General features: G+C 37.7%; 1 protein-coding gene across 1 annotated transcript in view; it reads right to left on the bottom strand.

The window, feature by feature from the left end:
• Nucleotides 1-1,145: 1,145 nt before the first annotated feature.
• LOC121378134 overlaps nucleotides 1,146-16,084 on the bottom strand; it is a 19,806-nt gene continuing 4,867 nt past the window's right edge. The window contains exons 4-5 of the mRNA XM_041506236.1: nucleotides 12,345-12,398; nucleotides 1,146-1,479 (exon numbers count right to left, since the gene is read on the bottom strand). Of these exons, the coding sequence (XP_041362170.1) occupies nucleotides 1,427-1,479; nucleotides 12,345-12,398 (107 nt within the window). The 3' untranslated portion in view covers nucleotides 1,146-1,426. The remainder of the gene's footprint in view (nucleotides 1,480-12,344; nucleotides 12,399-16,084) is intronic.

The raw sequence follows: 16,084 nt of genomic DNA, 5'->3' as shown, positions 1-16,084 counted from the left end.
TAATTGCTTTTATCTAACGAAGAGCATTAAGACGTGGACGAAACGTTCTAATAAAATTCATTTATTTTTTCTTTATTTTCATTTCATCATTGGTACTTACGTCAAATTGGAAAATGGTGAATTTAATATAGTTTTGTGCCGCACATGTATTTAAATGTGAATTCAAGGGCATGCATCTAGTATCTGGTTGTTTTATTTGCTGTTTGAAAGAAAGAAGTGTTTTGTTTAACGACGCACTCAACACATTTTATTTACGGTTATATGGCGTCAGACATATGGTTACGGACCACACAGATTTTGAGAGGAAACCCGCTGTCGCCACTACATGGGCTACTCTTCCGATTAGCAGCAAGGGATCTTTTATTTATGCTTCCCACAGGCAGGATAGCAGAAACCATGGCCTTTGTTGAACCAGTTATGGATCACTGGTCGGTGCAAGTGGTTTACACCTACCCATTGAGCCTTGCGGAGCACTCACTCAGGGTTTGGAGTCGGTATCTGGATAAAAAATCCCATGCCTCGACTGGGATCCGAACCCAGTACCTACCAGCCTGTAGACCGATCGCCTAACCACGACGCCTCCAAGGCCGGTGAATTCATCAAAGTCTCTTAACTTTGTGACATAGCCGGTCTATTTGCTGAGAGAGAGAGAGAGAGAGAGAGAGAGAGAGAGAGAGAGAGAGAGAGAGAGAGAGAGAGAGAGAGAGAGAGAGAGAGAGACAGTGTGTGAGAGAGAGCGAGACAGAGAGAGAGAGAGAGAGAGAGAGAGAGAGAGAGAGAGACAGCGATACAGTGAGAGAGAGACAGACAGACAGACAGAGAGAAAGAGAGACAGAGACAGAGAGAGGGAGGGGGAGGCAGAGAGAGACAGAGACAGAGAGAGGGAGGGGGAGGGAGGGGGAGGCAGAGAGAGAGAGAGAGAGAGAGAGAGAGAGAGAGAGAGTGTGTGAGAGAGAGAGAGAGAGAGAGAGAGAGAGAGAGAGAGAGAGAGAGAGAGAGAGAGCGAGACAGTGAGAGAGAGAGACAGACAGACAGACAGAGAAAGAGAGACAGAGACAGAGAGAGGGAGGGGGAGGGGAGGCAGAGAGAGAGAGAGAGAGAGAGAGAGAGAGAGAGAGATTAAATACAACATGTATCTTTTCGAATAGGAAATATAAACGTTTCGGTTTATTACACGAGTTTTGGGTGAGTGACACTGCTTGTATAGACAGTGCAGGAAGGTAAAATATTTAAAGGTAGAATGTCCTCGCACTAGAGATTGTGGTCCCCCACATAAGGTCGTACCAGATATCCTGTCCAGTTATTGTTCCATCTGACCTGGATATTGCATTCCTCGCCCACATTCGCGCGTAATGTGCTATATAGAGACGAAACTACACTAATTACGTTGACACAATCTTTACTTCTGTTACTTTTAACGGCGATTTCACTCCTTCTTGGAGAGTTCTTCCACCTGGTTATAGAGGTCTTCTTCTGAAACTAAAATATAAAAGAGTTTAACAGAAGATATGTAGAGCTGCGGTGTCCGGTCAAATATTTAGTGTAACGAAGTTATTGCGCTTGACTGTATTCCTAAAATACAAAACAGTTCAACAGTAAAGATGTAATTATTCCACTTGGTTAAAGAGGTCTTCTTCTGAAACTAAAATACACATTCCTACGCAGTCGGGGAGCAGGAAGGTCGTGTTTTGTGGCCTCTGATAATCTAGTTTCATCTAAGTTCATCAGTGTGTCTACCAACTCTTTTTTTAATAACCGAGCGAGCTGAAAGTTTATTTATTAGCTGTGTTTATGTATTTTTGTTGTCTGAAGGTTCGTATCCATACCAGTGGTGTTTTTCTTCAACACGTGTAACTTCTTCTTCGTCTTTCCGTCCGCCATTTTGAATCTCGTTATTTTGTATTTGTAAACCGCTTTTGTCTAAATTTCAATTAGTGTTACTACTCTGTTGTACTAAGGTTAGTATTAGTAGTGCCAGATACTAATTAACTAGATCTTGATATAGCCCTGTAGTTCACTATAGCTTACTAATTTAAAACTAATACTTCTCATATCCCACGTGTATACAATGGCTATGACTAACGATGTCGACAGGGCCATTATGAACCTGAACAGGTCTATTGGTAGAATTTTAAATACCTCTGCACAAAGCATCCCCGTGGGTGCGGCAACCAATCGGTCGTTTGACAATAACATGGCGTGGGACTATAACGATATTAAACATTCTTCCACGCCAGCCAAAACAATTAGGCGGGACACACCCCTCCCTACAGGGGATCTCTCGACATTGGCCGATAAATACTGCATTAAGCGTAACACTAAAACCCAGAAATGGGAGTATCGAGAATCCCCCAACAACTGTGGGATATCTGAAAAACTTTTATTTGAAACCAGCATGGGCGGGGCCTCCGCCGCCTCCATGGATAGCTCTGTGGGTCGTCTTGTCATTGATATGGCACCCCCTTTACCGGAAACCGACGATGTTACTTCGAGCCACGATTTGAGCGGTTTTTTCTCTTCTCCGGAGGGTGAACTCAACAGGAGCATACTGAGTAACACTGGTTTCATTGTCTCAAAAGGTGAGGTAAGCCTCCCCTCGTCCAGTTCACCAACCTTGTCGGCCGAACCTGTTTCACCAAGGCCACCTACTCCCCCTCCAGAGCTTCCACAGGTTAAGGAAACCCGGAAAAGAAAAGCAGACGCGGCGGTTCGGTCGACAGAGAAAGAGGGGGAGGGGGAGGTTTTTTCAACTATCCCTACCAGCAATAAATTCGATGCTCTTGCTGATCATTCACCCCCTATAACCCCGTCCAAAAAACTTAAAGATTTGAAAACTGGAAATGTATCTAAAATTCCAGGGCTGAGAAGGGTGATGTTTGGCAATCTGGACCCCACTGCGTACGGTTTAGTGTATTTCCAACACACCGTCGCCAACTTACAAAAGACTTCTCTTGTTGAGATTAAAAACACGGTCTTTTTTTACTCTCGGCTACTTAACGGCCAAACTTTCATCAGACCACCGACGGACACCGCCTTTGACTTCATTGGGCCGTCCCTGCGCATTAGACCGTTCCCCGGGAGTAGTGACGAAATCACTGTGCATTTTATTACATGCAACACTGAACCAAACGAAGGGGAGGTATCTGCGGGTACCGCCCCTAGCTCCGCCGGTAGCAATACAGCGAACGCTAAAAACAATCGCAGCCAGACCGCCGAAACTAGTAAGCAGATTCATTCCGACATAGTTCAGCTTGTCAATTTCTCTTCTGCTGCAGGGACGGAAAATAAGCGTGAGATTCGTGACGTTTTTGTCTCTGAATCTGAAAAAACTGTGTTCATTGCTGGAGATAGCATTGATTTTTCTGTAACCTCTCGGACTCCCGAATCGGCCCGACTCGGCCCGGTCGGCCCGGTCGGCTCCACTAGAGATAATGCACCTCTACGACCATTGGAGGTCGCAGGAAATGTCCGGACCGAGACGGACAGACCGACGGATACTATCGCCGTTGGTTTTTGGCAAGATGAAATGTGTACATTCACTCCACATAAACAAACACTCAGTGATTTTGAAATAGTCATTTCAAAAAGAAAACGCAAACTAGCGAATTCACCAGGGAATAGTTCGGGGGAGTCTTTGTGCAGTAAATACTTTGTTAAAAAACCCAGTCCTGCACCCCCAAACCATTCAGGCCCTAAACCCAAACGTCAGGTGCGACTGAAATCGACTACCGATATTAGGCGAACACCTGACAACTCCCGTACCTCTGATATGGAACATGAAGATTTCCCCCCTCTGGAAACTGGTGGTACACAATCTCAGGGTCAGAACCAGGAGAGGGATGACTCATTTTACAAACAGGTTAACCCATCTAGGGAGAGGGGAAATATTCCCAGTGCTCAGTCAACCATCTCATCCTCTACAAATGTCCCATTCCACCCAGTTCATAAGAATAGAAATGGGGGTGTTGCTGAGTCTGGGGAAGTAAAACCCCCACTCAGAAGAATTATTAGAACTAACCTGATGGGGCACTTGGGGTCCGACCTCATAGGTAAGTTAAGGAGGGAAAACCGGGACCTATCTATAGCCAACGCTACTGTTTGGAAAAATGGCTTTTTAGATCTTCTCTTGGCCCAGCCCACACTAACTGACATTCTCTTGCTTGATGGAGTGGGACACAAAATGTTACACTTTCATAAAAAGCCCATTAAGTGTGCAAAATGTCAGCGGTGGGGTCACAATGTAAACAGGTGCAGGTCCACCAGGAGGGACCCCACTTGCTTTAGGTGTGGGGAGAGCCACCCGAAGAGATCGCCAGATAATCCATGCACACGGCCTTTGTCCTGTGCCAACTGTAAGCAGTCTCACTGCACCCATGACAAAAGGTGCAATGCTTACTTAAAGGCGGTTGACTTCTTAGAGAGCAGGTCAACTTCCAGAGGGGCTGCACCTGCGCCTACCCACTCCTCTGGCAGGGGCTTCACTAGCTATAAGGGAATAAACAGAGGTTCATTTGCCAATATAGCCTCACAAAACAACGCAAGTTGTAGTAGAGCTGTCAATCCCAACTACCAAATAACAGCGTTGGATTTGACAAGACTAATTACAGGACTCATCCTAAATCAGGCTATCTCCAAACCCACAAATCAAAAATATTCTTTGGCTTCTATTAGGGAAGCTTCCGAGTTGGCCTGCGGGGCACTGAACAATCATTTAGGCTTTAACATCATTAGTGACTCTACCAACAACAGAAACATCTCGTACTATAGAGAATTTTTTTAAATTTTACTGGATGACTATGTTGCTTATACTCGTACAAATACTAGTATTGACTGAATAACATAGGTATTTTTAATTTAATTAGTATTGCTTCATATTCCATTATGGGAGATAGGCCTAACAATAAAAATTGTAAACATAGTATAAAAACAAATAATAATAATAATATAAATAATGTTAACATTAAAAATGGCCTTACTGTACTACAATGGAATGCCAAGCGCCTGCACTCCATGGGTCAAGCGCCTGCACTCCATGGGTCATGGATCTGAACTTATTAATTTCATTAACCAACCTAATAATAACTTTGATATTATTTGTGTACAAGAGACCTGGATTCGAAATTATACTGTTAAACAAAAAAAGGAAACACTATATACCGAATTCAAAATACCAGGTTATACAGGCCTCTTCTTTAACAATGATTATACATCTAGAGGAGGCATTGCCACCTATGTCAAGAATGGCATTCCTCATTCACTTATTCCAAACATTAATGCTCACAATAATATAGAATCACTAGGAGTATCAATACATGGCCACACAGAAAATATTAATGTTTTAAATTTTTACATACATCCGGGTGCCACAACTAGAAAAATTACAGTAGAAAATTATTTAATGATAATTTAATTATCACGGGAGATTTTAACAGTAAAAATATACTTTGGGGATCTAATTTTACAAATACACAAGGGACAGTAATAGAATCATTGATGGATAAACTAGATTTAGCATGTCTCAACGATGGCACTGAGACCTATCATTCTGAAATAAATCATGCATGGACATGTCTTGACATTACCCTGGTATCACAAGCCATGGCGGCTAAATGTATGTGGAATGTCCTTAACGACTTGGGTAGCGATCACATGTCTATCATTACTAATTATAATACTTTTGATAATTGGCAAGAACATATTAATTATAAAAATAAATGGAATTTCAATAACGCCAATTGGCACAAGTTTAGAGACTTGTGTGATAAATTAGACCATGGGCAGATTAGAAAAAAAAATATTAATAAGTTTAGTGATAATTTAATTAATGCCGTTATTAAAATTGCAAATTCAAATAATAAAGTCAAATCTAATGATGTACCTTGGTGGACAGATGAACTTACTAATTTAAAAATACAGAGAAATAAATTAAGAAATAAAGTCAAAAAAGATAAAAACTGTGAAAATGTTAAACAATTTAAAGAAACTAAATATAAATTATCTTCAGAAATATTAAAAGCTAAAAAAGCCTCATGGGAGCAATTTTGTTTTTCAATTGACAGTAAATGTTCTATTAAAGACGCGTGGTCAAAAATTAAAAGAATCCAGGGGAAACCAAATACACACAATAATATTTTAAGAAATAGTAAGATTTATTTAACTAATCAACAAAAGGTTAATGTGTTGGGACAAACATTTAGAAATAACTCAGCAACTACTAATTACTCTAAAGTTTTTCAAACTAAAAAATTAAAAACAGAAAATGAAGATAAAATTCCCCTGGATTCTAAATGCCCAAAGGGTCACACACTCTATAATCTACCATTTAAACTCCAGGAATTGCTCAATGCTTTTTCTAATCGTAAAGGGACTGCCCCGGGTCCAGATAATTTTAGTTATTTGTTTTTTTTAAATATATCAATAGCTATCCTTGAGCTATTCCTGGAGTTATTTAATTTAATTTGGAAACAAGGTTACATCCCCCTTGCTTGGAAACATGCTGAAGTTTTCAGCCTTCCAAAAAAGGGGAAGGACCTTTCCAATCCTACTAATTATAGACCTATATCCCTAACTTCCAGTGTGTGCAAGACCATGGAAACTATGGTTAACAATCGCCTTACCCACATTTTGGAAAGTAATAATTTACTTAGTCAATTCCAAAGTGGTTTTAGGAAACATCACTCCACCACTGACCACCTTGTCCGTTTACAAACCGAAATTAAAGATGCTTTTCGGAAGAAACACATGGTGGCGGGGGTGTTTGTTGATATCGAAAAGGCTTATGACATGGTCGGGCGCCACGGGTTGTTAGTTAACATTTATAATATGGGAGTAAAAGGTCAGATGTTTAATTTTATTGATTGTTTTATACACAATAGAACTTTTTCAGTTAACCTTAATGGTTTTTCTTCTCCCATATTAGATTTAGAAAATGGAATTCCCCAAGGATCAGTTATTGCACCAACTTTATTTAGTATTTTTATAAACGATTTGGCCAAGGTTTTAACTGATTCAGACATATCAAATAGATCAAAATTAAGTATCGGGCTCTTTGCAGACGATACAGCTTTTTGGAGAATTGGTAAAACATTGAAACATATTCAAAAAGATCTCCAAAAAGATATGGCCAACCTTCAAAAATGGTCTGAAACCTGGGGAGTTACCATTTCACAATCTAAAACTAATTGTATTGTATTTGTTAATCAAAACAACCGCACTAAACACAAATTAAATTTATACTACAATAATATTTGTATAACCCAAGTCTACAGAGTGAAGTTCCTTGGAGTAACTTTTGACCAGAGTCTCAATTTTAAAGACCATATTACAGAAACTGTTAATAGTTGTAAATTTTATACAAATCTATTAAAAGTTTTATCAGCTACCCCATGGGGCTCAGATAGAAAAAATCTGCTCATCGTCTTTGAAGCATTTATAGTATCCAGACTTCAATATGGAGCACAGGCCTTTTGCTGTGCTTCTGAGGCCCAGCTAAAAAGGTTAAATTAAATATATAATAATGCACTTAAAATTATAGCTAGGGCGTCAGTGTGCACCCCATATGACAGTATCCTAGCTGAGCTGGGAATTCTCCCATTACCACTAAGACGAATTAAACAATGTATTAAAATTGTTTATAAAATTAAAAATTTAGTACCAAATAGTCCTGTTAATTCTTTAAAGCCAATATATGTGATTGCTTTCACTGATAAAAACATGTCAGTCATTTCTTATACTCACAAATATTTAGAACTTTTTAATATGGCTGACTTAAAGATCACATCTAATACTACATCAAAGAATGTTCCCTGGTTAATTAAGCCTCCCCAAGTTGTTTTTAAAATTAAAGATGAAATGGATAAAATTAGTTTCCCCCCGTTTAAGAATATTACATTTAGACTAGTAAATGAAGACATTTATGAGGAATATATAAATATATTTACAGATGGATCAAAAGATCCAATCTCAGGTAAAACAGGAATGGCTTTCGTAGTTCTAAAAGACACTAAACCATTTATTAGTAGAGCTAGGCTCTCAAACAATCTTTCTGTCTGTACTACAGAATTGTTAGCCATTTTGCATGCTCTTATTTGGATTTCTATTAATATTAAACAGGGTAACAAACCACTAAAGTACGTTATATACTCCAATAGCCTGAGTGCCCTACAGGCCATTGGGGGCTCCAATAGTGTTAGACCAAAAATAATTAACAATATAATTAAATTCTATAACCAGATTATTTTAATGGGTGGAGAAGTAATTCTGGAATGGGTACCTGCTCATGTTGGTATCTATGGGAATGAATTAGCTGACCTAAATGCTAAGAAATCCTTAAACAATGAAGCTGTTAACATTAATGTTAAATATAATTATCTTGAGGCCTGCTCATTGGTTAACCCATGCCTTGTTAAACTGTGGCAAACCGACTGGGACCACAGGACCAGGGCATGGCATGCCAATATTAAACCCGTCGTCTCCACACGGGGACCAACATCCTTCAACTTAGAAGCTACCAAAATTATTACTAGACTAAGAATGGGAGTCACTGTACGACTTAACAATATTAAATTTATAATTAGCAAAAGTGAATCTCCCAATTGTAACAGTTGTAAAGCAGTTGATGATGTAAACCATTATTTATTTAATTGTAAAACATTTGACAAAAATAGGGAAAAAATGATGGAATTTTTTGATGATAATAATATGAATTTTAATATTAAAAATTTATTAAATCCAGATAAAAATATTAAAAATAAAATTGATAGAGTGCTGATCCCCTGTTGTGGAAACAGTTCATATATAGGCCCCTTAGCTTCAAAGACTTAAAATATTGGGATTAGGCATAGCTGTCTGTTTCCTCTGGCTACTTGGCGTCGACCATAGTGGTGCTGCTTTCTTTTTCTTTTTTTCTTTTTTTAAAAAAATCTTTTCTAAGTTGGGCGCCACACCCTTGCTGGTTTAACTCTACTACTACTATTTATGACATGCAGGAACCTTTTTTTTTTCCTCTTTTTTTTTTTGGGGGGGGGGGGTGTGTGTGTGTGTGTGTGTTTTTTTGTGTGCTTTTTTTTTTTTTTTTTTTTTTTTTTTTTTTTTTTGATGGGGGGGGGGAGGTTTTTAGTGTTTGCCGTTGTTGTATATAGTTATTTTAATGTGTAGTTTGTTGGTGGTGGATGTATGATGTATGTCTGTGTGGCTCGGTGGTGGTTAGTGTCATCTGGCAGTGACACTTTCCTGCTCCCCGTTTTACTACCTCTTTTAACCTTAGTTTTTAATGTGTTTATATCATTTTTTTAAAAGAAAATATTGTTGTAAATGTGTTTTATTATTAATTATTGTGTGTTGTATGTTTTTAAATATAATTTGAAGCTCGGTCTTTTAACCTAGGGGTTTATTTTTTTTTTTTTTTCTCTTTTTAATATACTTTAATAATAAATTGTGTATGGGGGTGGATGTTTTTAATTAGTTTTGGATCAGTCCAGGGTATATAATCTTTTTCAATCTTAATCTTTTTAAGGGCATATAAATTGTGTAATTTTTCATTTTTCATTTACCTGTTTGGAAATGCCCAGTCAAAAACAAGCGTCACACTAAAGTAATTAAAATTAATTTTTATTTAAATACCATAGGTTATTTCAACGACGCATCAAAATCCCCCCTATGCCTTTTATAAATAATTCACAATTGCCCCATTAAAAAGTAAATTATCTGTCCCACACTCGACCACTGGCCATGCCAGAGACTGGGTGTGGGAGAGACGTGCCTAAACCTTAATTGGATAGAGGCACGTTAATAGAGTTTACGCTACGCTACGCTAAAATACGGAACAGTTAACAGTTGAGATACAGGGTTGCGACGTCCGGGTAATTATTTAGTATAATGAGGTTATTACCTCTGAAACATGAGAAAAAAACACCAGTTTAATATTGGACATAAGGCTGATAGGTACACGGTTCGCAGCCTGTTACCGGCTCGCACTCAGAGCGAGTGTTAACGACGCAATGGGTAGGTGTAAGACCACTACACCCTCTTCTTTCTCACTAACCACTAACAACTAACCCACTGTCCTGAACAGACAGCCCAGATAGCTGAGGTGTGTGCCCAGGACGGCGCGCTTGAAACTTAATTGAATATAAGCATGAAAGATAAGTTGAAAAGAAAGAAAGAATATTGGAGGTGCAGACTGGCAAGGTTGTCTTCAAGATCATAGTCACTGTAAATAAAGTTTGTTTTATTTATCGACGCCAATAAAGCCAATTTATTTATGAATCAACGGCTATTGCGTATCAAACATTTGATACTTTTGACATGTAGTCATAAAGAGGAAACCCGCTACGTTGTTTTCCATTAGTAGCAAGGAATATTTAAGAGACATCATTCCACAGACAGGAAAACACATACCACGGTCTTTGGCCAGTTGTGGTGCACTGGTTGGAACGGAAACAAAACAACCGAATCAGTTGAATGGATCCACCGAGGTGGTTCGTTCCTGTAACGCAAGCACATCAAGCGAGCACTCAACCAAATGAGCACTCAACCAAATGATCTAAATTCTGACCCTCTTCTATTTCGGTGGTAGGCTGTAAATATGGATATCAACGTTACCTATTTCGGTGGTAGGCTGTACATATGGATATTAACGTTACCTATTTCGGTGGTAGGCTGTAAATATGGATATCAACGTTACCAATTTCGGTGGTAGGCGGGACGTAGCCCAGTAGTATTTCGCTATTTCTCGTTCCAGCCAGTACACCACGACAGGCCGCTGTATGTGCTATTATGTCTGTGGGATGGTGCGTATAAACGACCACTTGCTTTTAATGAGAACATATAGTAGGTTTCCTCTCTATGACATTAAAACACGTTTGACATCCACTAGTCAACCCCTGCGTGTGCTGTAACCTCACCGTGGTGCAGGGGTGTAACATTCTCTTTGAGAATGGCCAATACAGCACAAAATTGAAGTTTTGAGTAAAATTCAGTATCCGTAAAATTCTGTGATATTTGTGTTTTTGCACAGTTCTTTACACTGTTTTTGTTTGTCTTGACTTTTTATGTTGATGTTGATCATCACTTTATTTATTTGCATTACCATAGTTTGACACCCAATAGCCGATGTATTTTTCGTGCTGGGGTGTCGTTAAACATTCATTCATCCATCCACTAGTCAATGATTAATATATCAATGTGTTCTAGTGGTGTCGTGCAAAAAAACAAATTTAGCATTTGTTTTGATGGTTGGGACATTTATGACCCCCCCCCCCCCACACACACACACACACACACACACACACACACACCAGAAACTGTTCAGTGTTTTATTAAATTGGCCGTTATGGACAGGTGTCCTTTATATAGAGGTCCCAAAATATTAAATCGATACCCTGACATATTTCACTATAAAATATCATTATTAACTGTTGTAACAGTTTGATTCCCTTTGTTAATTCCAATACCCTTAAGAAAAGAAAAAAAGCACAAAATAATGAAAGTACATGTTGTTGATTTAAGCTGGAAATTATATGATAAAGAGAATATTACCCTCGTGTGTTTCGGTATCGTCAATATCATATATTAGAAAAAGAGGCTCGCATAATACAAGTTTTATTCCTAATATATGAAATGGACGACACCAAAAACCAATCTGGTAATAACCTATATTATATTTTAATTTAGGGCAAATAGGGAATTGTATTACCAACGATCTTGATATATGCTCTGCGATTTTCTTTTATGTTGCACAAAATAATTGTTATAACTGTAAAATTAAAGACCCGGTCAAAACCAATAAACACATGTATATTTCGAGAGAGATAACTACCCGGTGACTTCAACAAACATATAACTGATTTATAGATTTTATTCTAAATTGTAGTCTTTAATATCCATACAAAAATGTTAGATTAAGAAATATGTAATCATTTATGAAGTTCAATCTTCATTTATCTGCGTGTTATGAACTCATTTTTCAACAAAAAAGTCGATTATTATGCATAATTCGAAGATTTTACATATATAGAAATGTACATTCTGTTTCACGGTATTCACTCACCCGTCTAAATAGGTTAAAAGCAGGATCAGACGTTACTACTTTAATACTGAAATACATTTTTAATTTTGAAATATGATACAAATACAGTGATATCGCATTTATTCGGAAACAATGGATGTATCAGAATGTAATAAAGGGGGTGAATTACACGTGTTGCACTAGATAATGAATACAAAACCGACATAGGACGAGTATAACACATCACTGAAATATTAAGTGCAGGTTTAAAACTGATAATGTATGAGAGCATTACTAAAACTATACGATAATACTGAAGTAAGAGATTATTACTTACGTTCAGTCAGGTCACGGACGTTTCGTTTGAACTCCTCAACAGGAACAGGATCAGCTGAAAATAAAATAACATTTAATGTAAAGACTGACCGTGTAGTTTGAAGTGGCCACGTGTACACACAAATACACTCACACACACGCACTCACGCACCCACGCACCCACAGACACAAGTTTTCAGATTTAAAAACATTTTTGGTTCATACCCAGATGAACGTAAAATAAATAACAGACAATACTTATAATTAAATTAGAATCATACTTGCTAAGAATTACACTAAAATGTCATACTTTATTTTGAATTATTTTTGATTCACAAGCAATAACGTTCAATAAGAGAACTTGCCCATATAAAATGACGTCATTAGATATGACGTTCCCTGACGACGTAATTTTTACGTTCATCAGAAAATGAACAAACTCACGTTGCTACGTCCGGACCAATGGGATGAAGTTGTATTGTAATGAATGCAACGGAAATTTATATGTGTGTGTGTGTGTGTGTGTGTGTGTGTGTGTGTGTGTGTGTGTGTGTGTGTGTGTGTGTGTGTGTGTGTGTAACCAGGGGTTGTTTTGTATAATTTATAATAATAATAATAATAATTTATCATATACTATAGTACAGTTGCACTATTATGAATGCACCATATTAAAGTCTGTATATTAATAAACATACATTTAACTTATTACAGGTTTTACACTTTAATTATTAATCAAGTGTTACGACTGGCTGCATTGTATTCTTAATGGTATTGTCAGTTACTGGATTGGTCATCAGTGTTACTATATTGATAAGTTGGGTGTTGTCAGTTACACGTGAAGTTAATGCCAGGTTACGCTTGACTGAAGACATTGACACATGACAGGTAGAAATGCATGCTGGTAAAAATCACATCTTTTTCCCCACCAAATTAACCACACCATGGACATTCTATCTCGACATTTCAAAGAACACAAACGTTCAAGAATATGTGTTAAAAGTATTAACCAACTTCAAAGTCGTTATATTGATATCTATTATAAGTTATCACTTCTAGACTGCTGTCGGTTCAGCTAAGCTGAAGCCAGATGTTCCGGGGGGTTTCCTGAAGGCAACATAATAAATGTTGTAGGACTCACATAGAAGTGTTCTCTTTATTTTACTTCCACCGAGTGAGGGTTATATATATATATATACACACACACACACACACACACACACACGTGTGTGTGTGTGTGTGTGTGTGTGTGTGTGTGTGTGTGTGTGTGTGTCGAATCCCGACATGCCTATACATACTTGCCAGTGCCAGGTTTGTCCACAAGAACGATCACGTGGTTTGTAGGTGCCACGTATATCATCGGTTAAATTAACATGTTTTAAATGTAATATTTATCTTGTGTGCCTGTGCGTTATTATTTATGTATGTAATAAATTACTGATACAAAGTATACGCCACCTTGTTTTTGCCTATTATGTGAAAATCTGTGCAACGAAACACCGTACAGGCATTATACTTATAGGCCTAATGACGTGTTCCTGTATGAACATACCGCTACGTTTGTGATTATATGGCTCGTTAAACAGTAACACTTGCTTCCGATACTGCTAGTGCGATCGCTGACTTATTTGTCTTGGGACCCCTGCGCGTGCTGTAACCTCACCGTGGTGCAGGGGTGTAACATTCTCTTTGAGAATGGCCAATACAGCACAAATTGAAGTTTAGAGTAAAATTCGGTGTCCGTAAAATTCTGTGATATTTGTATTTGTATTTTTGGCACAGTTCTTTACACTGTTTTTGTTTAAACCTTGAATTTTTATATTGATGTTGATCATCACTTTATTTATTTGCATTACCATAGTTTGACACCCAATAGCCGATGTATTTTTCGTGCTGGGGTGTCGTTAAACATTCATTCATTCATTCATTCATTGTCTTGGGAATTTGGTAACCTATACATGTATACATATGTTGTAATGGACCCTACTATTGTGTCCATTAACTATTACGAGCATTTATATTAATGTACGAAATCGCGTGATTAACACGTTCATAGCAAACAGCTGATTTTGACACATCAGCTGACAGTAAATTTATTTTACTTGATATTTGACGTAATTTTGATGAACTTGTTACTCTGTTACTCTCTAAATAGCCTAGAATTATATTGTTTCACTTAGTTGAAGTTATTATAGAGTTTGAAATATTCCTATTTGTATACGTATTAGCCGACGAATCCATTGATGTCCTTCGTATTGACTGCACTGGCGTTGTCAGTGCGACGGTAGAAAAATACAAGACGTGTTAAAAATAAACTTGACTTGTGAAGTTTAAAATATTGTAAAATGATGATAAATGACAAAGCTATCCGTTTAAAATGTGTACTCTGATATGTTGTACGAGTTTACTGGTGATTTGAAGAGGACTTGTTTAGTCTATTTTTATAGCATGGTTTTGGATCCATTACCATAAACTAATGTGGCATTGTTTTGTGTTGACTTATTTCATACAATGAAATTGTGTATAACATTAAGTATTTCTGTGTCCCATTAATTCTGTTTGTGGCGGAGTTTGCTCCTTTATATTCGTATTTACTGTATGCAAAAAAACACACAAAAAAAACAAAACAACCCAAACAAACAAGTAGCAGTAAACGTAAATGTTCGACACAAGTTAAGCGGCCGACTCGATGTTTGTCCTATAAATTAATAATTTATTCAGCTAATACTTGCTTGATTATGGGGCAGAAAATTGCATATAAATACTGTATAATAGTAAATTCTAGATCCGCTGGGGACAAAACCTGACACACGTTATTTATAAGGATGTTTTTCATTTTATTTGTGAAACAGATCCGATCTGGTTTATCGTCAAGGCAAATTAGATAACGCGATTGGTTGGATGACGTCATATAAACTAATTAGGTAACGCGATTGGTTGGATGACGTCATATAAACAAATTAGGTAACGCGATTGGTTGGATAACGTCATATAAAAACTATAAAAGGAGCGAAGGAACGTGTCGGTGTTAAAGTCTGAACAATTAAAATAACAATAAGAAAGAAAACCTCTATGACAAAAAGTTAACTATTTAGGCCTGACATTTGGAATGGAGACTGACACTGTTTACAAGCAATTTAAAATATTTCAACCAAATTGACATTATGATTGTGCCTGCATTCCTATTGCACTGCTCAGCTTCATTTGAACACCAGACAGGATCGGCTGGATAATTATGTTGATGTTGCTATGTTATTTTGGCTGCTTATCTGTTGCAGTAAATAAATCTGAAATATTTATCCGATTTAGACAGGATGCGGTGTTCAAAGGGTGGAGTTTTAGAATTTGCCCTGCACAAGCCAATCGAAAACAAGAAAGTCGTAATAATTCTATTGTCTGCTAAGCTTGGCTGAGACGGCAGAAATCCGTAACCCGTGACATAACACCAGATGCCGAACAGCAGAAAGCCCGGTCAGCATTGTGTTTTCTGGAACTTGTGTTTTCGTTAATTTGGCAGTTTGACACCCAATAGCCGATGTATTTTTCGTGCTGGGGTGTCGTTAAACATTCATTCATTCATTCATTCGTTAATTTGGAGCAATATAATTTATTAAATTATATATTTGTAACCTGTAGGCCCATTTTAAGAATCAGGGGCGAGACAAAGCCCTGTGGTAAATCGTCATTGGGCCAATCCACCACGACTGGTATATCTAAGACCCTGGTATGTGTTATCATGTTTGTGGGATGATGCATATAAAATAT

The sequence above is a fragment of the Gigantopelta aegis genome, chromosome 7 (genome assembly GCF_016097555.1).
Source record: "Gigantopelta aegis isolate Gae_Host chromosome 7, Gae_host_genome, whole genome shotgun sequence".
In the NCBI taxonomy this organism is placed as follows: Eukaryota; Metazoa; Mollusca; class Gastropoda; order Neomphalida; family Peltospiridae; genus Gigantopelta; species Gigantopelta aegis.
The sequence above is the reverse complement of the archived record's forward strand: the minus strand, read 5'-3'. Positions and strand labels throughout refer to the sequence as shown.